Here is a 26,263-nt window from a genome sequence, read left to right as displayed (position 1 = left end):
TTCTTTATTTTTAATAAAATGTTTTCTTTAGTGTTTTGATTATCTTTTTCTTTTCTTTTTTTTTTTTTTTTTTACACGTGTGTGGATGTCTTGCTTTATCGTATAGGATGAAACTATGTATTAAATGATTGCCATGAAACACACAAAAACACTTCATGATTTATTCCTTTTTATCACAACTTGTCAACAATGTGGAAACACGGACGCACAGTAACACACAGACATGAATGATGCTGGTCAACAGCAGATCAACACAGTGGAGTTGGGGCCTCTGTCTCAAACATCTTTTTCCTGCCGTCCATCCCGGATTTATCTTCAATGTTCTTCCTCCAGTCGCCTGTTTGCTTCTCCTGAGAGAAACCAGGCACATTTAAAGCATGTTACAACATTAAAGCTTGATTTCAGTGATAAAAAAACAGAAAACATCAAACATCATCATGCTGAAACTATCCTTCAGTGTCTTATGTAAAAATCTGAACCACTCACCTCCTCTTTCACCTCCTTCTTGACCTGCTTCAGGTTGGCTCTCAGGTCCATGGACACTTTGTGTTTGGACCCCAGCAGTGCAGCCAGCATGGCGTCAGCTGACATCCTCACCTTCCTCAGGGCCGGCTTCTTGAACTTCCTGTTCAGGTCCTGAACCTTCAACTTCAGGTCGTCGATCTATCAGAAAAGACAGTTACTCGGACCACCTGTAGCTGTATAATGTGAATATTTAAACATCTACATGTATGATCTGCTTAAATGAGATGGATTGTTTTAAAGATGCAAACCAAAACATTGCAGTCTAAATGTTTCTTAAAATGTTCATAGTCTAGAAACACAATGCACAATTTAAGAACAAGACTGAGCTCTAGTTTAAATAAAACATGGTGTAAAACATTGTCTTATGATGTTTTATTTAATTACTGAGTGTCTGAGTTTAAACAAACAGACAGAAGAAACTGACTGTGAATAAATAAATTACTGGGTTTTACAGTTTACAGGTTATTAAATTAAGTCAAACTTTAGAAGACGCACCTCCTTGTTGGACTTGTTCACTTTGAACTCCATGTCGTATCGTTCGTCGTCCACCAAATCAATCTCCTTGTGAAGTTTCCGACACAGCTCCTGTTGGAGTCATAGAAAAGAAAAGAGACAGTAGGTGAGTCTTCATATCACTGATGGAAACTGTTTTATTTTATTATATTGTGTTTTAATATAGCATAAGACAATACAGTTATTCACATATAACACAATGTCCCCAGACATGATTTAGATGTTCTCAAAACATCAAGACTTTTAAATCAAAGCTATATTCATGTGTTGTTCTATTTTTGGCCACTTGGGGGCAGCAGAACCAAGTATGAACACAAGACTGACACATCATCTCCTTATAAAGTTGCTGCTGTGTTAGCAAACAATAGACACACCAGTAGACACGAACAACATTAGCATTTATTTGTTGTTGATTTTCTGGCCACCCGCTTATAAATCCAGTATTCACTCTCTTTTTAGCTCTGTTTTGGTCTCTACTGCACATGTTCAAGGAGGAGAGGGCAGCGTATTGTATTAGAAGAATTAGCCTGGAATGATATCCTCACATGTCTGTTTCATCTTTGATGTTGTGTGATAGAGATTAATTGGTAACCTGTCCTTGAATATACAGATCTGTTCCTCCTCAAGAGAACTAATAGGTTTCATGCAACTGGTGGATAGTTCCTGATGGCACCCATAACACCTGCGCACATCCTGCCTCTGCCTCCTACTAGTACTTTTTAAAATAACACAAAGACAATTTGGTCATTGTGTCAACTCATTCAAAAGCTTTTTTGCCCAGCTGCATCCTAACATGTGTAGAATAGCATGAGAGCACAGGCTATATTGATTTTGATTTCTACACATGATAAGGAGGAACCAGCCCAAGGAGAGCTGTATATAAAAGTCAACCAATGAGAAAGTCTGCAGACAGAGTACAGTGATGTGGTTCAAGGTTCAAGGTATATTTATTATCACCGGGGGCCAATTTGATTCACAGCTAGCTAGCAGACATAAATACATCAACAAACCAAATACAAATGACATTTTAAGAGTGTCATTTACAAGGCTGATAGCAGCAGGACTAAATGACCTCTTGAACCTGTTAGTTCTGCATGGTGGCAGATCGTATCTCTGTCCTGATGGTAGCAGCATGAATTTATACCACAGGGGATCGGTCGTATCAGCCAAGATTGATTGGGCTTTTTTCAAGGACTTGACCTTATGCAGGTCATGGAGGTTATTCAATGATGTACCAGCAATTTCGCTGCACACCTTCACAATACCCTGCAGGCGATGTTTCTGTTTAACACAAAGTGACCCGTGCCAGCAGATAAAAGAAAAGGTAAAAACAGATTCAATAAAACAGGAATAAAACATAAAAGTGGTGTCGATAATAATACTGCGAAGCTTACGATAAAAGTGCATACGTTCATGTTCGTTGTGTACACACAGCATCAACATGGAGCTCAAAGCACAGTTTGTTGTCGATCACGGTACCAAGATATTTGTACTGCTGCACCAGTTCAGCCAGATTGGGTAAACAACAAATGGATTTTTCGAAATACATCTTCATTGGATTTGATACATCTTTTTATATATCTTTGGTTTCCAGTTAAAAACACAACACAGAATTTCACCAGTTTGTTTGGACTGAACATATTTGAACACTACTTTGTTTTAACATTCAACAACCTTTTTTTCCCCATGGCACAGTTTCAAAGACTTGTCAAAGCTGCTGTGGAATGTTTAATAATCAGGGCTGGGTATTGTTTAAAAAATGACGATACCAGGACCAATCCCAGTACCCTTAACCCTTTGTAGGTTTGCTCAACCGTTTGGTGGACATCACTTTGTGTCATGATATCTGGTCAAAAACAATTTTATTTAACTCATTTAACTTTTTGGGAAATCATTACCACTTGTATGAGGTATGTATGCCCAAAAAGACCATCAGATTGCGTCATGGTTGCTATAGATACAGGTTGTACTAGTATAAATGAAGAATAACACAAATCACTGCTGAGATAAGAGATCCTGCTGGAGACATTTTTGAAGTTGACTTTCATTTTGTCATCTAATACACGAACAGAATGAGTCTTTAATGTTTTGGGTTTTTTAAAGTTTTGAACAAATGAGGTCTGTAGAGGTCTGTAAAACGTCAAATTTAGGGTCAATGAGAGAATAAACCCATGCTTTATATTGTCATGGCCTCAAAGAGGTAGGGAAAACAAATACATGCTTTTTAAAATAGCTTTCTTGGTGTGACCTACAAAGGGTTAAAGTGATACAATACCAATTGAGTACTTCATTCAATACCCATTAAATTGCATTAGATGCCACCACTGCTCAACATCTAAGGGATTTGATTTTCACACAAATGCATTTTGAAAGTCTTCAAATTATTAATATTTAACACTTGCATTGATTGGCTGTGAGCAGGTCCATACAAATAGTCATATTTTTTAGCTCTTGGTGTAAAAAGGATTGATTGCAGGTATTGTTTGATGGGAGACATTTCGACTTGGTATCGATTTATTTTGGTCGATACCTTAAATGTTAGAATATAATGTGTTTATATGTTACTGGTAAGCACAGTATGTACCCATTTAGCTTGAATTAAATCACTACATCAGCTCTACACTCATCCTGTTAACAACTACATCAGTCATGTTTGTGAACATCTGAGTGTTTCTGTCATCGAGGTGGTCGAGGTTTACCTGGAGCTCCTGCATGCAGCCTGGGATGGAGAGCTCGGGACATTTCTCCTCCACGTACCTCATCTTATCCTCCTCGGCTTCCTGTGCCTCCTCCTTCAGCATCGCCTCTCCGATCTGCAGCAGCAAGCTCTGAGGAGGAAGAGGAACGAACCATGCTCATAGGTACGCATGTTAAATTCATTCTGCACAGTGAAGCTACAGTATAACATCCAACTGAAGGAATAAGAAGAAAAACATATTTATAATCCTCTGAGGGCAATGAATTTATACAATAATGTAGCTTAAACATTTTGGGCACTTTAGATGTTCAGATTATTATCCATGAGGCATCACCATCAAGGAGGCATTTCAAATTTATTCTACTACAATACAATGACCCCAAGCATGCAGCCAGAGTCATAAAGAACTATCTTCAGCAACAAGGAGTCATGCAACAGATGGTTTGACCCCCGCAGAGCCTTGATCTCAACATCATGGGGTCAGTCTGGGATTACACGAAGAGACAGAAGCAGCTGAGACCAAAATCCACAGAAGAAGAACAACTGTGGCAACAACCGAGTACCTGAAAAACTGCGTGCAGGTGTCGAACTGCTGCTGTTTTAAAGGCAAAGCCGCTTACAAGAAATATTGATTTAATTTATGTTTCTTCTGTTTACTGAACTTTGTAGTTATATGATGAATAAAAACTATTCATGGCTTTATTTTCAAAACCCTCCTCACTTTACTTTTAGAGCCTAACACTTTTGCACAGTGCTGTATATGACTTTCAATGATGTTTTTTTTGTGTCCATGTGGTTTAGTCAAATTTAAAAGGGGTTAAAATATGAAAATAAACATGTTAATAATTTTGCACACATTCTTTTTTGTGGACCCAGCATCAAATTTCTGCTTTTAATCCATTTTGAGAGAATATATTAGAGGATTATGGCACAAATGTCTAAGTGGTGTAACCATAAAAACTTTGTACCAAATAATTCAACTTGCTTAAAAACACTAAATTGTCAATAAAACACCATATCAACTAGTTTGGCTGATCTTACATTATAACTTTTATATTAAATAAAGGTAATGGAATACAATTGTTCTAAATATTACATTTCATCTGGGGAATCATTTACATTGTTTTTAAATGAAATAATTATTAGTATAGGTCCACTTAAATACACTGTAGGTGGATAAAATATTTAATATTTATCGTTCTTTTGTGATTACTTCTTTTTCTTTCTTTCCTCCTCCTCCAACTTCTTTCTCCTTTTTTCTTTCTTTCTGTCTTTCTTCCTTTCTTTCTTGCTTTCTTTCTCTCCTCCTCCTCATACTTCTTGTTCTTTCTCTTCTTCCTCCTCTTTCTTTCTTTTTTTTCATTCTTTCCACCTCCAACTTCTTGTTCTTTCTTTCTTACTTTTGGAGAAAATATTTACTATTTATCATTCTTTTGTGGTTACACCATTTGACATTTTTAGGACCATTCAGTCTTACTTTTTAAAAAAAATGGTGTAAATGTAATTTCAAATGATATAAAACCAACAAAAATACAAAATGTACATTTTAACAAACCTGATGCTGCTTTTAAAACTATTTTTTAAAGATATTTTTGAATTGCTCATCTTGCCTCAGTGTTGTATTGTTTTCAAAAGTTTACTGTTTAATTTGTGATGATGATATTTCATTACTGACTGTTGACAGGAGAAAATAATACCAAGCCCAAATCTGAAACTTTAAATACTCAACGCTTTCATCGACACCATCTTACTGTACCTTGAGATGCATCCTCCGGCTCGTCGACATCTTTTTTCTTTATATAAAAAAACGAAACATAAGGACAAAGATTAGAGTTTGTCTGTCTGTGAGTTTTTTTTATGGATTTAGAAAGTCAATGTGATGAAGAACTTACTCTGCCATCCTGACTGCAGCTGACTCCTGCCTGCGAGCTGGAAGAAGAGAAAAGAGATAAATGGGAATGCTTCAGGGTGTCTTTATAGATGTTGGGTCAGTGTGTGTGTGTGTGTGTGTGTGTGTGTGTGTGTGTGTGTGTGTGTGTGTGTGTGTGTGTGTGTGTGTGTGTGTGATCGACCAGCAGCAGTTGTCCTCAGAAGCTGTCGGTTGAATACCAGACACAAGGGTCGACGACGGCAGCTGAGGCTAAAACACAAATGCTCCAGGAATTTTCTTCTGGAAGCATCTCCAGTCATTATGGAACCATAACAAGAGCTCTACATGTTATTAGTTTAGTTTTTTTAGGGTTGTATTTATCTTAAATTCTGTTTTCTTACAGGATAAAACTGGTGATATTAAAATATGATATGTAATATTATAAAAACTATTAAACTACTATTCCTTCTTCACCACAAACACACCATCCTGCTGCCAGAAATACTCACTTAAGCACCAAATGTGTGTTAATCCGCAGCTGAAAATAGTCTCTAACAAGTCCTCCTGCTTGAGTGACGTTTCCTAAACTCCAGTGACCAGCTGTTTTAAGAAGTTACTGAACCTTTTTAAGATATATTTCTGAGATGTTTTTAGAAAGTTACATATTCAAAGAGCAGTGATTTCATGTCAGAAAGTATTGAAAGGCAGATTTTCGTGTCATACATACAATTAAAAATAGTCCATCCCACATGATACATAATACCACATATTGTATAGTTTCATGGAAGAAAAAACAATATGAAAGTTACCATTACAAAACATTTGTTTGACTAGGTGTCTTCCAAACACTCACTTCCAAATAATCAGTACCAACATAACGTCCCGTGTCCAAATGTAATGGTGAGATACCACATCCAAGTTGGGTCCAGACAGATTAAATTTCACATATTTTTCTGTACTAAACTCATTTTTAAATAAATATGTTCTGAGTTTTGGCTTCCAAATCTCGTTAACCCATTTTTCATCACACTAAAAATCACTGGGCTCAAATTTTAACCAGTTTGGGTCAATGTAGCACCTATACAACATTGGGTTTACATTATCCCAGGAGTGTTACACACAATACGCTTCAGCTAAAAACTGCCACAAATGTATTGTTTCATGCACAAAATGTCATTCAAACAATACACAAGCTATTGACAATCTATTACAAACTGTGACATGTTAGATTAAAAAGAGTAGAATGGATTATAACAAGCTTTAGTTTGGTTAAATAACTCAAAATAACACTAAAACTGGGTAAAAAAAAGTCCCCAAAGTAAAATTGTGGAAAGCTAAATCTTTGATGAAACCAATATTCCCTTTTTGTATGCTTCGTCAGCTTTTATTTAATAAGGTGTGTACGTACTCTGACTAAGAACTGCTCTGTCTGAGCTATGATAGTGTTGTAAGTGAGAGATAAGTGGCTTGAAGTATATGAAGCAGTCAGTTGTAAATCATCTTAAAGGTAATCTATAATCAGAAATCAGATATAGTGCTTGATGTTAAAGAAGGTCTTTGTTCTGCAATATTTGGCCTTTAGCCCCACCGGAGAAAATAAAGCCAACACCGCTCTATAAAGGCAATGACAGCTCACTTTTTGGAGGGATTTCTGCTGAATCAGCGTTAATCAACTCAGCTGCAGTCTGTAACAGCTGACTGCTCCTTTCATCTCTCTGGAGTTTGCTTTATTTCTGCTATTTCACATTACAGTATATAGTGATGTTAAAAAGTGAAAAGAAAATGAAAACATCTTGCTGAATGGTGACAAGTAGTCAAGCATTCAAGTCATAAATGTAAATATCAGATTAGAAAGTTTTCCCCAAGTTAATATAGTTAAACAAAATCACTCTTTAGTGGTTATATTATAACTAACTAACTGCTCATAGACTGCAAAGCTAAAAAAGTTGAGAAATATTGGTTTAATCTTTAAAATATGTTTAATTCTATAAACCTGTGATGTGTTTTTTATGTTCTTTAACCCTTGTGTCGTCCTCCTGGGTCAAATTGACCCCGTCTGTTTTGACCCTTCCTTCCTTCCTTCCTTCCTTGCTTCCTTCCTTCCTTCTCTCTTTCTTTCCTTCCTCTCTCTTTCCTTCCTTCCTTCTTTCCTTCCTCCACTCCCTTTCTTCCTTCCTTCTGTCCTTCCTTCCTCCCTCCCTCCTTCTTTCCTTCCTTCCTTCCTTCCTTTTGTTCCTTTCCTTCCTCCCTTCCTCTTTTCCTTTCTCCCTCCCTCCTTCCTTCTCTCCTCCCTCCCTTCCCTCTTTCCTTTCCTTTCCTTCCTCCCTTCCTTCCTCCCTTCATTCCTTCCTTCTTCCTTACTTCCTCCCTTCCTTCCTTTCCCCCTCCCCCTCCTTTTCTTCCTTCTTCCTCCCTTCCTTATTCCTCCCTTCCTTCCTTCCTCCCTCCTTTCCTTCCTTCTTCCTTCCTCCCTCCCTTCCTTCCATCTCCCTCCCTTCCTTCCTTGACTTGAGGACAACAGGGGGTTAATCTAAAAAGCTGTCAGATAAGAGTAGTGGAGTAAAAAGTACAATATTTCCTTCTGAAATGCAGTGGAGTAGAAGAAACAAGCAGCAAAAAGTGGAAATACTCAATAATATACAACAGTAATACCATCAAATATCTTCTAAATGAGAGCATGGTGGGTGTGTAGCTGGTAAAGAACCAGAAAAAGCCTCCCAGCAGCTGTCAGCTCTTAACTGGGAGGAGGATTTATTGCTCTAACTGGTTCTCATTATATTTAGCTGCACCCTTGGCGGGAAGGGCAGATATGCAAACGACAGATACACAAACACTCTTCCAGTATTGAGTTTTTTCTTAAAGCATCAAGTTTTCTGTGCTGTATTTTTTTTATATATGTGAACATCAAAACTAAACTGAAGAAAGGTAAAATAAAGCAACACAAAAATAAACTTTTCCAATACTTTCAATTCATATTTTTTCAAGATGCATATGTAAATACTTTGTTGTAACTTTTAGAGTTGAATTATGAATATTTCAGGGGTTTGTTGAACTTTACTGTACAATTCATCTTTCTTCTTCTTATGGAAATGCATTCATGTTTAGCAGGCTGCAGATTCACTTCATGGAGAGTTCTGTTTGCACATTAACGGACCAGTTTTGCACCTATGAGGCCGCCCAACATACTGTACAGGAGAGCAAAGTAAAATCAGCAGCAGTTTAGGTTTAGACCTAAAGTCGCCTCCTACCGGCAAAAATGTAACAGCTGCTGCAATTTCAAAGGAAAGGTTCACCATCTTTAAAGTCTGTCAGTCACATGTTCAAATGCTTCTTGTTGTTGTCATTCCTCCTGTTCATACTGACCATGAGAAGATCCTTTCATAATGCATTTACATTGTAAGCGATGGAGGACAAAATCCACAGTCCTCCTTTTGTGCAAAACATGTATTTAGAAGTAGTTTTTGAAGATAATATGAAGCTTAAATTGTCCAAATTAGTACAATCAAGTAGATATGTTTCAACGTTACAGTCTTTTTAGTGCCAAAGTCTTTTTGTTACTATACTTCCACCAGAGCTCAACAGGGAAACACAAAAAATGCTAAAAAGACTGAAACTGAAGCCTCATATACAGAAGCTTCAGATAAACCCAAAAAGACAGAGCACCATGCTGCAAAATTGATAAAATATCTGTATCGCAAACTTTTACTTACCTTTCATATTGTATTGATCAATAGATCTTATGTTTTCATGTAATTGAGAGTGAGATGCATATAAAGGAAAATTTGACAGCAGTCATTCTTGCAAACAAGGTATTTCCAGTCCAGGGCTACACTAGATGGACTGGACTAGATAGGGGGGTTGTTATGTAGTGAAGTGGGTATATTGTGTAAGTAGACCCTTCTCCATAGGCCAGGTGAGCAATCCTCATTTGATTGAATAGGCCCCAACTTTGAGTCCAGTATCCAGTTCTTGTAATACATCCATGGAGAGTAAGACTTTGAATATCTTAAAGAACCAGTGTATAGGATTTAGTGCCATCTAGTGTTGATGTTGTAGATTGCAACCAATTGAATACCTACTCCCCTCCCCTCACCTGACCCTTGTGGTAAAATAACTTCATGTAGCTGTGAAACTCTCTCTAGAGTCAGTTTTTAGTTTGTCCGTTGAGGAGGTGCAACATGACGGGCTCTGTGGAAGAGGAACATCTCCTTATGAACCAACTGTTCACTGAGAGGATGAAGAAGAAAGCGAGGAGCATTGTCGCAGGCAGCTCTCATCCTTTGGCAACCAGGAATATTTATAAAGTCTTTTATCTTTTATCCCAAGTGCAATTCATATTTTAATTTAAACACTTGCAAATGATCAATACACACACAGGAACTGTTATGCACTTGTATTTCTATACCTCACATATTTTATGTATTTAGGTATTTTATGTATTTTAAGAAACAATATTATTTTATTTTATGGATTCTATGGTGTTTATGTAATTTTCTGTTATTGCTGAGCCAAAGACAATTTTCTGACAGGCTGATTCTAAGATAATAAAAACACAACAGCTCTTATTTTGAGGTGATTATACACCAAGCAACTCATAAATATGAATATATTCCACTATATCCCACTTCTGCCGAGTCTGTGCTGCTAAATGCCACTAAATTATGCACGCTACACCTTTAAGAATTTCTGTATGGTGGCCCTGAGGTGCAAAACAAAACAATTTAAAAAAAACAAACCCAATGTTGTAATGTTGTATTTCCTGAAATGTTGTCATGTTTTGCACCTGATGACCTCTGTACTTCCCTCCTTTACTGCAGTAATATATATTAAAGGTCTTATATTACAATCTGACAATGTAAAGTGGGTTTAAAGAAGAATAACTGATTTGTTATCTTTTTTTTTAATTTTTTTTTTTTAACAACTTTATTTTTGCTTTACAAAATAACAGTGCATACAACTGATTTGTTATCATGTGAGATGACATGAGGTTTTATAACGTCACCGGAAGTGTTGTTTTAGTGTGGGTCACTCGGGCTTTTATTTTGCATGTGCTGACCGGAAGCGCTTCAGTTTCATTAGTGCGAGCTTGACAGTGGTGTGAAGATGGCGGCGTACAGTCGCTCTCCGCTGCTGCTGCTGTTGTCGTCAGTGTGTCTCTGCAGCTTTGGCTCCGTTTTGGGCTTGAAGGCAGCCAGCGGCCCCGCAGAGCCCCCCAACCCGCCCGTCATCAGAGCCGTGGACCCCCCGGCAAAGGATGCACCTGCCCCGGCCGCCGGTGCTGGGGCCTCACAGCCTCGAAGGGCGACCGGCTGGAAGCTGTCGGAGGAGGAGGCCTGCAGGGAGGACCTGACCCGACTCTGCCCCAAACACACCTGGACCAACAACCTGGCCGTGCTGGAGTGTCTGCAAGACCGCAGAGAGGTAAGGAGCATCCCGCAGAGCTGCACGATCAGCTCCGGTCTGCAGGAGGAGTGAGGAGGAGCATCAGCTGGGTGTGTCGCCCCGGTGGGTCAGACATGTACACCCGGCTGCTGGACGCTGGTGCAGAGGTGAACATCTGTACCTGGCTACACGCTGGTGCAGAGGTGAACATCTGTACCTTGCAACACGCTCGTGCAGAGGTGAACATCTCCATCACCTGCACCACTGCCCGGGTTACACCAGCTACACACACACACACACACACACACACACACACACACACACACACACACACACACACACACACACACACACACACACACACACACACACACACACACACACAGTACAGTAAAGTAGCTCCAGATCAACTCATCAGTATTATCATCCTTATTTCACAGCTGTGTGACAACCTAGAAACTACAAAAAACAAACAAAATGATCCTGTTAAATTGAGCAAAATCACTGAGGAGTAATTCACTTACTCCACTCTAAAGTATGTTTTTGTTCTTGTACCTGTGCTTGCATGCTTGAGCCCTTTCTGTGCAGAGTTTGTTTTCCACATTCATCTCTCTCTCTCTGAGAGTGGAAAGTTAATCTGAGCTCAGTGAAAATCAGATTTTTAGGGCGTGTGTCTGAGGTCATGGTTTGTTTTTTTGGAAGCCAATCTTGGTCGAAATTCAATTTACAGGAGTGTGATGAGCAGTTTTTATGTTTATGCACTTTTACTTCTTTGCAGTATTGAGACTATATTAATGAATCCAATAATATAATCAATGAGTTTGACATATTAACTGTGTAAATATGGTCCTGAGTTTAAAAGCATTACTGATTTAAAGAGTAATAGAGAGAGTAAAGAGAAGAAGACTCTCATATCTCTTATAGGTTTAGATGTTTGTCAGTATATTAAAATACTTTTCAACCAGCGCTGTACACAAGATTTGACAATGGTCATTAGTCAAACTAATTAAATCTGTGTTAATTATATTGATTTTGTAATATTTTATTTATTTAATCAACTGGTCAGATTTCCTGTAAACATATTTTCCAGCATGAAGCTCTGACTGCTTCGCTTTAAGTGCCCAAGAAAACAAATGCAGCTGAACAAATGCTCAGTTTTAGAGTATAAATGGATTCATTGATTAGTTAATGGACAGAAAATGAAACAACAACAAGAATAACTGATTAAAATTGACAAACATTATCTGATCCTTTAGCTTCTCAAATGTGAGGATTTGCTGCTTTGCTCTGTTTTCAATCACAGTAAACTGAAGATGTTTGACTGCTGATCAAAACAAGACAAAACAACAACCATGTGAATACATATGGGAACCTGTGATGGACATTCTTCATTATTATTTTCTGATATTTTATAAACCAAAAGATTTGTTAATAATAAACAGAAGAATAATCAATAGTTGCAACATTAAACAGTATTTCTCATTCTTACTTATAAACAAAATGGATCTTTTCAGTCCTGTAGCTGGTAAATAAAATGGATTTTATTGTTGTGAGTGAATCGACATCAAATCTATTTTTATACAGAGAGAGAGAGAGAAGGAGTTCCTGCCACCAGTGACGGAAAAAATTTGTGACAAAGAAGAAGAACCAACAATTTACAGGAAGAAAATGGAAAAAGAAATAGCAGAAGTAACATAAAAGAAAGGCATTTTGTCATTTTGTAGTAATTAATTAGTAAAAAAAAAAAAGTAGATTCTGACTATTAATGTTATGTTTATGGCCTTAAAGTTGTAAAACAGTAGTGGTGAAAACAGCTGACAATGACATCATAATAAAGAACGATTCCTCTGAAGACAAAGGTTTGAGTTAGTTGTTGAGGTTTGCAGACTGTGCAGAACAAACCTCTCCGTGCTCTATAAACGTTCCTCCCTTCACTAATTATCAACCTGAGTAAGGTGCAACTCGGTCGCCAGTGTGTGTTCAGTCATCCGGCTGTCACATGACTTTTTGCGGTGAGGTCAACCACGAACGTTCCTGAGGCCGACTTCTCCTTCTTCTTCTTCTTCTTTTTTTAACTTTGTGATTTAAAATTATACATTTCACACACTATTTTCAGATCTGCTGCCCACATGAAAAAAAAACAGATTCCCAAGTTTTTCAAGTGTCTTAAAACAACAGTGAGGAGACTGAATGAACATTGAAACCTGCTTTTCTTGCTGTAATCATTCCTCCTGTTAATACTGACCAATAGAAGATCCCTTCATAATAAACTTATAATGGAAGTGATGGAGGACTAAATCCACAGTCCTCCTTCTGTGCAAAATAAAGCATTTAAAAGTTGATCTGAAGCTTATATGTAGCTTCAGTCGACCAAATGAGTCAAATCTTCATCTTCTATGTTTCAACGTTACAGTGTTTTTAGTACTAAAGTCTTTTTGTTACTGTACTTCCACCACAGCTCAACAGGAAACACTAAGAGGGAATCTGATGCTATAAAGACTGTAAATGTGTCAGATATCACTTGATATGACTAACTCAGACTGATGAAGCTGAATAGAAGCTGATCATCTACTTTTAAATTCATTTATTTCACCTATACACAGTTCAAATGCAAGTACAGGAAGATAAAGATACAATCACATAGAGATGAAATGATTAAGCATTGGTTTTTCCATCAATGGGACATTAATAAGCAACGTTTTACAGATAAATTCATTGTTTTTAGTCTATTTCTTGTCTCCAGGTTCAGTTTGAAGCGTTTCTTGTTCTTCTATGATCTTGTGTGATATTTAAACGAATATCTTTTGATTGTGGACTTCATTTAAATGTGTCAAATTGAGCTCTGGGACATTTTGATAGATAGTTTACTACTGTTTTTTAGTGCTAAAGTCCCTCTTTTTGTTACTATACTTCCACCACAGCTCAACAGGGAAACACTAAGAGGGAATCTGATGCTATAAAGACTTTAAATGTGTCAGATATCACTTGATATGACTAACTCAGACTGCTGAAGCTCAATAGAAGCTTCACATCTACTTTTACAATACAGTTTTCACACTAAATATGTATTTTGGCTGCCGTCACTTTACATTTAAAGCACATTTGAAGGAGATCTTTTAATAGTCAGTATGAACAGGAAGGATGATTACAGCGAGGTAAAAAGCTCTTTCACTGTTCATGTGGACACCTGACTGCTGCTTTAAGACACTTGAAAAAACTGTGAAGGTGTTAATGTGAGAAGTGTGTCACTACAAATAATCCTGTAGTGATATTTAGCTGATTGTTGCAGTTGTTGTCTTCTCTCCTTTTCCCCCTCAAGAGTTTTTTGGACTCTGATCTTTAGAGGAAGATATCAGATGTGGCGATGATGACAAGTCTGATGACCCAGTTTAATCTGTCCGTTGTTTTTCTTTCTCTTTGTAGCTTTCACTCTTTCACACTCACACTCACATACACATTTACTTCCTCCTCCTCCTCCTCCTCCTCCTCCTCCATCGGCCCTGAGCGATGCAGAAATCGAGTTACGCTGCACGGAAGCCAGTTTTAGCTGATCACAGATATTTTGGTGTCTGAATGTTGGTGAATAATTCAGCACAGGTGTGACAAAGATATGTTGGAGGTGATTTAGAAGCAGTGCCTTTTTCTTTTTTTTAATATAAATGTTATATGCTCATGTTAAAAGATGGCTGCACTTATTTAGCATTGCACTTCTATGACATTGGTAGACTCACAATGGAGAGGTTTTTTTTTTTATTCCACTCATTTGGCCTTATGCAAGAAGCACTCATGAACATTTTTGGCATTCAAACCTTTTGAATGAAAGTTACAAGGTGTTCAGAGCTGTTGTACTTATCATGAATAAATCCTCTCTGCCTTTCTTCACTGGGAAGAAACTCATTTTACGTAGTCTGAATTCATTCGGAGTTTAAATATGATACAGAAATGAACGTATAAGTAAAACAAACTTATTGCTAAATGTATATTCTGTTAACCATATTTTCCACCATCGTCACGGCTGCTAATGTATTTAAAGAGTTTGTAGATTTTATTCTATAACTCGACAGACGTGGATGTAAACTGTAACTTCACTGGTTGGCATGAGACGATATTTCTAGTTTCATTTCAAACTTCGTCGTCTTCAGCCTTGTTAACCCTTCCTCTGGAGACACAACAGGCTTTATAGAACTTTATTGCACCTGGAAACACACAGTGATGTAAAATCACTTGAGAAATATTGACCAAATATCATAGTTGGATTTTTAACCTTCCTGTTGTCTGTGTAACTTTTGTCCTACTGGATCAGAGTTGACTCATTCATGCTTTGACTGTTTATAAAAGAAAAAGGTATAAATTATCACCCAATTCTGTGTCAGACCCTACACTTACTACCACAGGTTTTACACATATTTTTTTGGAGATTATCATCAATAGGCCTCATTTAAATTAAATTATGCCACATTTTTGAATTCCGACAACAGGATGGTTAAAATACCTCATAATAATAATCTTAAACAGGCTCCTACTCTGCACAATATCAACACTTGAACTCACTTTAATCTAGTTTTACTTCAGTAACTCAGTAAGGGCTGCAACTAATGATTATTTTCATCATTGGTTCATCTGCCGTTTATTATATTGATGGTTTTGTGTTTAAAATGTCAGAAAATTATGAAAATTGCTTGTTACAATTTATTAGAGCTCATGTTGACATCTTCAAATGTCTTATTTTGTCTGATTAACAGTCCTGAAATCCAAAGATATTCACTTTAATATCATGAAATAATCAAATCAGAGAAGCTGGAACCAGCAGATATTTGGTATTTTTGCTTTAAAAAATGACTAAAATAATAAATCAATTATCAAAAGGGTTAGATTAATTTTCAGTCAATCAACTAATCAGTTAATTGACTTAATTATTGCAGCTATAAATTCAGTAATATGTGTGTAAACAAACTGAAAGGATGTAAGCACACATCTGTGATTACCTGGCTATCCTTCTGGGTTTTACCTGCTTCTGGTACCAAACCACCATGTTGTCATCATTCGTCTTCCTCCACCATGCTGACGTCAAACACAGACACACACACACACACACACACACACACACACACACACACACACACACACACACACACACACACACACACACACACACACACACGCACACACACTCCTTCCTTCTCCACCCGCCCTGAGCGATGCCCTCTTTACTGAGATAATTACATCGCTTCAACTCTATAACAGCTGCGGCCTCCTGAAGAGGTAAATGGCTCCTATAAATCTGCCTCCTCTCCAGAGAAAGAAACACACACACACACACACACACACACACACACACACACACACACACACACATAAACACACAGTAGCAGCAGCAGAGCCCAAAGCAAAGCAGCATGTGGTTATGGTACAGCGTTTGACAATTTATTTTCTGGTGGTTTGAGCCCCGAAATCCGACATTTGAGAGACTTCGGAGAAACATCACTGCAGTTAGGAGCCAACTGCTTTAGAGAGGAAGTCATTTAGCCTCCGCACAAACACGCCGGCGGCCAGGGACACTTTTTTATTTGTGGTCATTGCGTCAGTCTGTCACTAACTGAGTCTGGATTGACGGCGTGAGAAGGATGCTATTAGAGAGCGGAGCAGCTTCAGCCTCTCAGACAGACACACAGAGGAGGCTGTTTTATGTCACTGCAGCTTTTTCCTTTTTTTTTTTTTTTTTTTTAAACTTTGTGTCAAATGAATTCATTATGATTCACTGTGATTGTTTCAGTACACACTGATGTAGGATATCACTTTGTTCTGCCACATTTGCTTTCAATCACACTATCATCATCTATTTGAGACATCATCTTTGCCTTTTTCTAGTTCGGTATTGAACAGTTTTCTTTCTACAGGTCCCCAGATGTTTTCAAAATGATGCAATTTTTACAGGGTGGATTCCCTGAGCATACGTGCTATTACAGCAACGCCCTGTTTACAATTAAATAAAAGCACTATGAAAGTAACAAGGCTGGAAAAACACATTAATAAACAGAAATGAGACAGTATTGAATGTTCAGGCTCAGTGAAAGCAGACACGGTGGCTGACTAATTGGTTTTCATTTAGGGATTCTTTGCCAAGACAAAATAATTAATTTTTTATTTTATTCAGTTTTGCAAGTTAACATAGTGCTACTAATGTTCTGCTTACAGAGATTAGTCCTGTTGCTACTTTCCAACTTCAGTCCCTAGTTTGGCTTTTATAACAAAATAAAAAATATACAAGTTACATCAAATTTAAAAACATTTAAAATCCTTATTCCATATTAAAAACTCTTACAGCTCTGATTTAGCTTCAGCCTTTATACCACTTTATAACTTCATCCCACCTCTGATTAATTAACTCATTATAAATAAACCCTTGCTGTGTGATGTAAGACCTCTGCTCTGTTTCCTTGAAGGATAAATGTCATAATAGTGTCATATTTTCCTCTGATGTTAGCGGATGCTGCAAGAAAAAAGCTATTTATGATGAGTTATTTACTGTGTATGTTTGTGTTAAGTTAGTTGGAGATAAAAAATAGTCTTTAATGATAATGAAAACAAATTAAAAAATCTCTCCAGTGCCACAACTTTTCCACATAAAATGACAAAATCAACAATCCTCCTGTGATTTGGACCAATTGTCACATTTCATGTCATTTTAACTTGTGTCATTCAGTAAGGATATAAATGAAACTAAAGTACAGTAGTTTCTTTTTCATATATAGCTTTGAGCTCATTGTTTTCTTGTTGAGGATAGATTGAACAACTAGCACAGACATATCATTGTTTCTGTGGCACGCGGTATGCCTGTTATTGAAGATTAAGTATGACTCTTCAAAGAAATTGTAGTTTTTTTTTCCTGCAATTTTACAGCAAATAGAGCCCATGAAACACTGCAGAATCAAGCATTTCTAGCCACAGTAATCACAAAGAAAAAGAGACTGGCAAAATGAGGAAAATAAGCTTTGCTGTGAATATGAAGCTGATGATTAAGATGCATTTCATATCCAAACCTCCTCGGTATGGTTGCGTATTTCTGAGTGAAACATGGGGACATTATGTTGAGAGGAGGCTGATTTGAAGGTTGAAAAGTGGGCGTTTCATAATGAATCTCTTTGCTCTGTGCTGCTAAAAGTTGAAGATGAATTGATGGGTTGGACGTCATGATGTTATTGGTTTAAGTACACGTCAATATTTTATTTTACAGGAAGAAAAACATGATTGGATTTTGATATAAGAATACAAAGACATTCATTTTTGTGTATTTTTCCTTTAATCTTCCTGTTGTCCTCGAGTCAAGGAAGGAAGAAGGAAGGAAGAAGGAAGGAAAGACAGAAGGGAGGAAGAAAGAAGGGAAGGAAGGAAGGAAAGGAGGGAGGAAGGAAGGGAGGAAAGGAAAGAAGGAAGGGAGGAAAGGAAGGAAGGTAGGTAGGATGGAGGGAGGAAAAAAGGAACGAGGGAGGGAGGGAGAAAGGAAGGGAGGAAGGAAAGAAGGACAGAGGAAAGAAGGAAGGAAAGAAGGAAGGGAGGAAAGAGAGAGGAAGGAAAGAAAAAGAGAAGGAAGGAGGGAGGAAAGACAGATGGAAGGAAGGAAGGGATGTAAGAAGGAACAGTCAAAACAGATGGGTTCAATTTGACCCGGGAGGACGACAGGAAGGTTAAATAGGAGAGGAAAAACTTTTAAAGTACCCAAATAATGAAGATTATAATCGTTAATTGTATATTTCTACACATGAATAACACGTTGAATGTATCTGGTGTAACTTCCTGTATTTTTTCAAATCGCCATATATATCAGTTTCTTTCCAATATCACGCAGCTCTGTGTCTCACTGTGAACTTTGAAATCCCTGATATTTGGTCTTGAGTATCATCTTAACCCAAACACACAATTAGTCTGTTATCACTTCAGTTTGATCAGTTTAGCTAATAAATCTGGTCTTGTCTCAGAAGCCTTTGATCTGAACGGAGCAGCCTTACTTTAATTAATAACTCATAGTCTTACTAATTGCTCATTTTTTTTTATCTGGGAGGCTGCCGAGAGTCTGTTTCCTCATTCCACTTGTTCCTCTGTCTCTGAAACATTTAATGCAAATGACGGTTTGAAGTCAGAAGAAGGCTTTTTTTATGATTTTCTGTCTTGTCTCTGTTCCCGTGGGCAGAGCAGAGTTAACATGAAGTGCTTTCATGTCTTTTCACAGTGAAAGTGGTGTGAAGCTGTAAGAACAGCTTCTCCTGCTGCCTTCCTCTGATAGTCGAGGATGTTGTGGGAGAGTCAAAGAAGAGAGCTGTCACCGCTGCGTTCGTGTTAAACTGCTATTTAAGAATTTAAAAAAAGAAAAGAAAAAAGCTTTGGTGTGATATTGGTACTATTTCTCCTTATAGACTGGATCATAGGGAGGCTGCTGTCGTCTTTATGATGCAAACTAACATTTAGACAAAAGGAAGAGATGAAACAATAATCTGCAGATTAATTGATATTGAAAATAATTGCTGCAGCTTTACATCTGTGTAGTTTTATGTGACTGTAGTGTTTTTTATACAGTCTCTACATTACTAAAGCTGGCAACCTCTCAGTGATGATCAGACGTCTGGAAGCTTCATCCCAGCTGACGTCTTTACTACAAATGAGATACAACATGTTGATTGGCAGTGTTGGACACACAGCGTTATGTTATTTAATTACAAAATAAATGTAACTGTAATCCATTACAGTTACTGATGAAAATGTTGATGATTAAAAGGAGGTTACATCTGAAGTCAGACCTTTAAGATTTTGCTCAGGAGGGTTTTTTCCTCATTTTTTAAATATTTAACATGTTACTGAATACATATATTGCTGTTTTTAATTCTCTGAAATCAATATATTTTATATATTTAGTAAATAAATCATGACGTGGGCTTAATTGGAGCCACTACTAATTAAGCTCCATGCCAGACTTTTGACTTTTTTCATCAAATATCTTTATTTTATATTCCAAAATCTACATGAACTAATGAATACATTTTCAAATGAGAGATAAATGTTGCTTTATAAGAAATGATCTCCCTTATAAATCATGTCAGTATCCATGAAAAACAGCTGGACTTAGATTTTGGTGCTTAATGAGAACATTTACCCTAACAGCTGAAAACATTGGTTAGTTAAAGCCTCTGTATCTCATGGTTGGATGGATTTCCTTACAAATATTCATCTATAAGGCTCCAAACTAATTTGCATTTCTTCTCTCATTTAAATACAGTAACTATTTAACTTTATAAATCACATGTTCATACTAATGATGGCAGAGCTGGTTTCAGGTGCTATGCAACAAACTGCAAACTGCCCTTAAGCTGCAGTCTTTTATTCCTCTTGAAGATTTTATCTACTTTATTATCTCTCATTTTTTAATGACTCTTGTAACTGTTTTTATTAAATCTTTGTTGACTCTAGTTGTGAAGTTTGTGTGTCTCTTTAAAATGAGATCTTAATCCCAATGAGGCTGCCTAATTAAATAAAGATTACATTTTGGATTGAGTTGGTTTAGATAGCTCAATCGTGAAAAAGAGGAGTATATAAATATAGAAGTATATTTTCTAAAATGAAATATTGAAATAAACCTTTAATTCCAGGTGTAAGCAGAGTTTGTGCACTAGTTTAACCCTCCTGTTGTCCTCAGGTCAAGAAAGGACAGGAGGGAGGAAGGAAGGAAAGAAGGAAGGAAAGGAAGGAAGGAAGGAAGGAAGGAAGGAAGGAAGGAAAGGAGTAAGGAGGGAGGGAGGAAAAGAGGAAGGGAGGAAGGAGAGAAGGAAGGAAGGAAGGAAAGGAGGAAGGGAGGAAAGAAGGAAGGAAGGAAGGAAGGAAGGAAAGGAGTAATGAGGGATGAGGAAAAGGAGTAATGAGGGATGAGGAAAAGAGGAAGGACGTAAGGAGATAAGGAAGGGTAGAAGGAAAGGAGGAAGGAATGAAGGAAGGAAGGAAGGAAGGAGCAAAGGAGGGAGCAAAGAAAGAGGGAAGAATGGGGAGAACGAAGGAAAAATTAAAGAAAGAGGAAGGAAAGAAGGAACAGTCAAAAGAGATGGGGTCAATTTGACCCGGGAGGACGACAGGAGGGTTAAACTCTCTCTCAAGCATCAACTCACTGCCACCAAACACTGTGTGCAGAAAGTCTAATCACACATTCAAAATGTAAAGAACACATTTCCTGATGAGGAATCCAATCAAGATCCTCATGATTGTTTCTATTTTAACTGCGTGTGTTTATAAATGTTTGAAGACTACATTTGACTTTTGTCTCTCTGTCTCTGTCTGCAGGAAAGTGAGATTGCTCCTGACTGCAATCATGTGAGTATTCCTTTAAATCACACACACACACACACACACACACACACACACACACACACACACACACACACACACACTGAACATTTTTACTAGATAGCTCAGAGGAGAAGCAGGCAGGAAACGGGTGATTTACGACCTTTTTCTGTTGCCCCGGTGAACATGGTCCATCACATGTAGCGTTACTGTTCAAAGGTTAATAATTAACAGAAGAGTGGAGCCTTTTATATTTTTTCACACTGACATAAATCCCTTTGTAGGATAGTGAAGCAGGATTTTATATAACATGAACACAAGGATCTCTACAGTACATGTGACTACGGAGGATTTGCCCTTAAATTTGCCTTTTTTCTCACACTGGATGATAATATCTCTAAATTCTCTATTTACATGTTCCAACACTTCCTTAAAGATATACTGGATGATCTGTAAATTGATGGAAATATGTAAACTGATTGATTATGTATGGCCTTATGCACTATTATTCATATTTCCTTTAAATGAGAATAACAACGTGGAGTCTTTAGAAACTTTTGGATCTTTATTCGAATATAAAAACAGCTCATTTTTTCATTTCTTGAAAACCTTGACAAACACAAGTCGTCTGCTGGTTTTTCTTTATTTTTTTGCAGTACAGTATAAGAAGTTCCCGCAGCTCGTCTCGGCAGCGTCCTCCCAGATGATAAACCCTCAGTGTTCAGAGTTCAGAGCAGTTAATGGCAGACAGGTTTATGAAACACCACAAGGTTAATGGAGTGCTTGGACTGTCTCTATTACAGCAGCGGAAAGCACTTGGTTCGATTAACATGGGGCACGCACACACACGCACACACACACACACACACACACACACACACACACACACACACACACACACACACACAGACTCTCTTGTTTTGTCGTTGTGTGATTTTCTGGGCGGCCTGACTGTCAGACGTTGTTATCTGCGGCTGCTGCAGCTGGAGCCTCGCTGGTAGAAAAACAATAAACACAGAAATAAAGAAAAGACAAAGAAAGACAGAAAGAAAGAAAGAAAGGAAGAAGTGAATCCGAAGGGGAAAAAAATGAGGCTTATGGAAACTTCTCTAAATCAATAAATAAATCTAAAGTGACTGATATTTTTAGTTTAGGTAGTGATGCTGTGAGAAGATGTGCAGGATTGATGGTTTTATATTTACCATGTTGCTCTTCTTTAAAAACTGAGGAACATATTCATAAGTATTTTACAGCATTTAGTGTTAATGACCCAGAAAGTGTCTTCTAAATTAAAATAAATGGAAGAATCACTTTGCCAGGACTCTGTTACCTCCTTCATATTTTACAGAGCCTATAAAAAGCATTCACCCCCTTCTGGGAGATTTCACCCTTTTTATTGCTTTTATAAATGGGAGTCATGGTCAATATCATTTGACTTTTTTGACAAGAATTTACACCTACAAACCCTCTTATATCAAAGTGGAAACAGAATGTCAATTAATTAAAATATATAATGTAAAATAAGTTATTAGATAAATATTCATCCTCTTCTAGTGAGTATTTAGTAGATACACTTTGAGTCTGTGTGGATTGGTCTTAATCAGGGTTGCACATCTGGACTGTATATTATTATATATTTAATATATATATTTAATATATATATATATATATATATATATATTTAACCTTTGTGTCGTCCTCCCGGGTCAAATTGACCCCGTCTGTTTTGACTGTTCCTTCTTTCCTCACTTCCTTCCTTCTCTCTTTTTTCCTCCCCCTTACCTTCCTTCCATCCTTCCTCCCTCCTTTCCTTCCTTCCTTTTCTCCCTCCTTCCTCTATCCCTCCTTCCTCCCTCCTTTCCTTCCTTCTTCCTTCCTTTCTCCCTCCTTCCTTTCCTTCTTCCTTCCTTCCTTCCTTCCTTCCTTCCTTCCTTCCTCCCTCCTCTCTCCCTCCTTCCTCCCTCCTTTCCTTCCTTCTTCCTTCCCTCCTTTCCTTCCTTCTTCCCTCCTTCCTCCTTCCTTCCCTTCTTTCCTTCCTTCTTCTGTCGTTCCTCCTTCCTCCCTCCTTTCCATCCTTCTTCCTTCCTTCATTTCCTTCCTTCCTCCCTCCTTCCCTCCTTCCTCCCTCATTTTCTTCCTCCCTCCTTCCTCCCTCCCTTCCATCCTTCCTTCCCCCCTCCCTTCCTACGAGGACAACAGGAGGGTTAATTACACGTTTAAATGCTGTTCCAAAACCTTCTCAGTACTGGCAAGACTAATTTCCAGTGGTGGAAAAAACATGTTTCTTTATCATATTGGCTTAAAAATAAGTCAAATTTAAATGTCCTGAATCTAAAACTATTGGAATCGCCCAATTAAACATGCACCTTGTTTCATTTCTTAATTGGTGAGCATTAAGAAACATTAAAAACTTCCAGATTTCCATATTAACATTTTTAATATACTCATTATGAGCATACTGCACCTTTAAGAGCCGATGTTGTGAAAGCAGCATCTGAACGTACATGTTTTGTTTGTGTGTGGGATGAAAAGATGCTGTCATCATCTTCTCATCATCTCCACTCTAATCACAGGGAGCTTAAAGGTCTCTGCATCACAGCCGCTTTCATGAGGTTTGATGCCTTTAATGCTCAAGAAGGAGAAAGTTTATGAAAATATACTGTATGATCTTAACTGTAAAAAAAATGAAAGGCATAATAAAAGAGATGATGATTTTCTCACATTGCAGATGCTCACACTGTCACACAGATGTGGGCTTTTAACAGGAAGACATTTATTATTATTACAAGCAGAAGATTTTTATGTAATGAATCTTAAAGCATGTGTGGAGAAAATCTTTTACTAAAATAATCAAGACTTGTTTTTGTCACTTAGGAGGTAAAAAAAAAAAAAAACATAAAAAGAAAATAAGAACGAACAAAAAAATGACTCAATAAAAACAGGAAGTGAGGAAATGTTATCATCATAACTCTCATGAATCTGCAGTGAGGAAACACCAGAGGTAGGATTAAAACATGTAAGAAGTAGGATTACACCAAATAAAATAAAAGGTTATAAAAGATGAAAGAAATAAAATAAAGAAATAATAAAATAAAGTCACTATAAAATAAAGTGGGTAAAACCAGAAGTGTGAGGAAGGGTATTAAAAGGTACCAGTCAAAAGTTTGGAGACACTTTCTTATTCAAGTGATTGTGTGTGTGTGTGTGTGTGTGTGTGTGTGTGTGTGTGTGTGTGTGTGTGTGTGTGTGTGTGTGTGTGTGTGTGTGTGTGTGTGTGTGTGTGTGTGTGTGTGTGTGTGTGTGTGTGTGTGTGTGTGTGTGTGTGTGTGTGTGTGTGTGTGTGACTTCCTCTTACACCAAAACTACAATGAAGAGGATGTTAATGATTAAATTAAAGGCTCAGTGGAGTTTAGTTATGTGTGTGTGTTTAATTTAACTATAACCAAAACACACATCTTCACGCAGAACTTTAATAATTCACCTCGTGAGGATCAGCTGTCCTCACACGCTCTGCTCTGTTGATGCTTACAAGTTTGTTTGGTTTATTTTTTTATCTTTATTTCCAGCTGAATTAGATTAATTGCTAATTCATGACAGATCTTGGATGTCATTACTGTGTGCTTGTATGAAAAAGTAAATATCTCCCTCCCTCCTTCTCCTCCATCAGCTCCTGTGGAACTATAAACTCAACCTGACCACAGATCCCAAGTTTGAGTCGGTGGCCATGGAGGTCTGCAAGAGCACCATCGCTGAGGTCAGTCTGCACCACACGAGGCTCGGGGTTCAGTTTCCTGTGACGTTAAATGGAGTAGTCTACTGTGGGGCTGCAGCTGATGATTATTTACATTATCGATTCATCGTGAAGTCACAGTTGAAGCTGGAAAATAGTGAAAAAGTTGCTGTTTCTTAGCACTCATGGTGATGCCTTCAGTCTGCTTATTTTATCCAATTAACAGTCTAAAAAAGATATTAATTTAACTGTCAAATATAACACAGAAAAACGAGAAAATTGTCACATTTAAGCCAAGTTTTAACCAGTGTGTGGTTGGCATTTGTCTTAAAAATTGACTAGAATTATTATTCGATTATCAAAATTGTTGCTGATTAATGTTCTTTCAGTCGACTAATTATTAATTTTTAAAATAATATTTGTATGTTTGCTGTTGTTTTATTGTATTGTATTTTAACTTTTCTCTGTAAAGCAGTTTGAAGCCCTCTATAAATAAAGTTTATTATATTATTAATTGATTAATTGACTAATCGTTGCAGCTCTAATTTCATTCATTCCTATTCAGGATTGATTATATTCACAGTTATTCACATATTCAAGTTTAAGAATCAAATCTTTATGGTCATTATTTTCTCCCATAGCAGTTTTTCTTGATTTAAAAAAATAAATAAATGTAATACATTTAGTTTTGAAGCATCAGTTATTGATTAGGACATCACAATAATCATCAGCTTCGTCTCTTCAGCTTCCTTCACCAGCAGCTCAGTCTAACATAGCTTCTCATCCTCATCCTACGCCTTCAGATAAAGGAGTGTAACGAGGAGGAGCGTGGACGGGGCTACCTGGTGTCCTGCCTGGTGGATCACCGTGGCAACGTCAGCGAGTACCAGTGCAACCAGTACATCACCAAGATGACCAGTATCGTCTTCAGCGACTTCAGACTGATCTGCGGCTTCATGGACAAATGTAAAGACGACATCAACGTCCTGCACTGTGGCAGCATCAACGTAGGACACAAGGTGAAGAGTGTGTGTGTGTGTGTGTGTGTCTGTGTGTGTAACTGTAACTGTAACTGTAACTGTAATTAAGTTGTTGTTTTTTTTGCAACTTTTAACCACATCTCAGTCTATCAGCAGAGAGAAGTTTGCTTAAAAGTTAAAAGTTGAATCTTATTTATAGATTTATTTATTCTTAAATCCAATTTCAGGTGTTATTTTTTGTG

At 37.4% G+C, this 26,263-nt stretch overlaps 1 protein-coding gene and 1 pseudogene across 1 annotated transcript in view; one reads left to right on the top strand and one right to left on the bottom strand.

Annotated features, from left to right (window-relative positions):
* Positions 1-248: 248 nt before the first annotated feature.
* Positions 249-8,380, bottom strand: LOC133995246 (troponin I, fast skeletal muscle-like; annotated as a pseudogene).
* A 2,329-nt stretch (positions 8,381-10,709) lies between these two features.
* LOC133978674 (Golgi apparatus protein 1-like) overlaps positions 10,710-26,263 on the top strand; it is a 32,766-nt gene continuing 17,212 nt past the window's right edge. The window contains exons 1-4 of the mRNA XM_062416998.1: positions 10,710-11,027; positions 21,309-21,338; positions 24,979-25,065; positions 25,845-26,060. Of these exons, the coding sequence (XP_062272982.1) occupies positions 10,710-11,027; positions 21,309-21,338; positions 24,979-25,065; positions 25,845-26,060 (651 nt within the window). The remainder of the gene's footprint in view (positions 11,028-21,308; positions 21,339-24,978; positions 25,066-25,844; positions 26,061-26,263) is intronic.

The sequence above is a fragment of the Scomber scombrus genome, chromosome 1 (genome assembly GCF_963691925.1).
Source record: "Scomber scombrus chromosome 1, fScoSco1.1, whole genome shotgun sequence".
NCBI lineage: Eukaryota > Metazoa > Chordata > Actinopteri > Scombriformes > Scombridae > Scomber > Scomber scombrus.
Note: the sequence above shows the minus strand (reverse complement) of the source record. Positions and strands in the feature narration are given on the sequence as shown.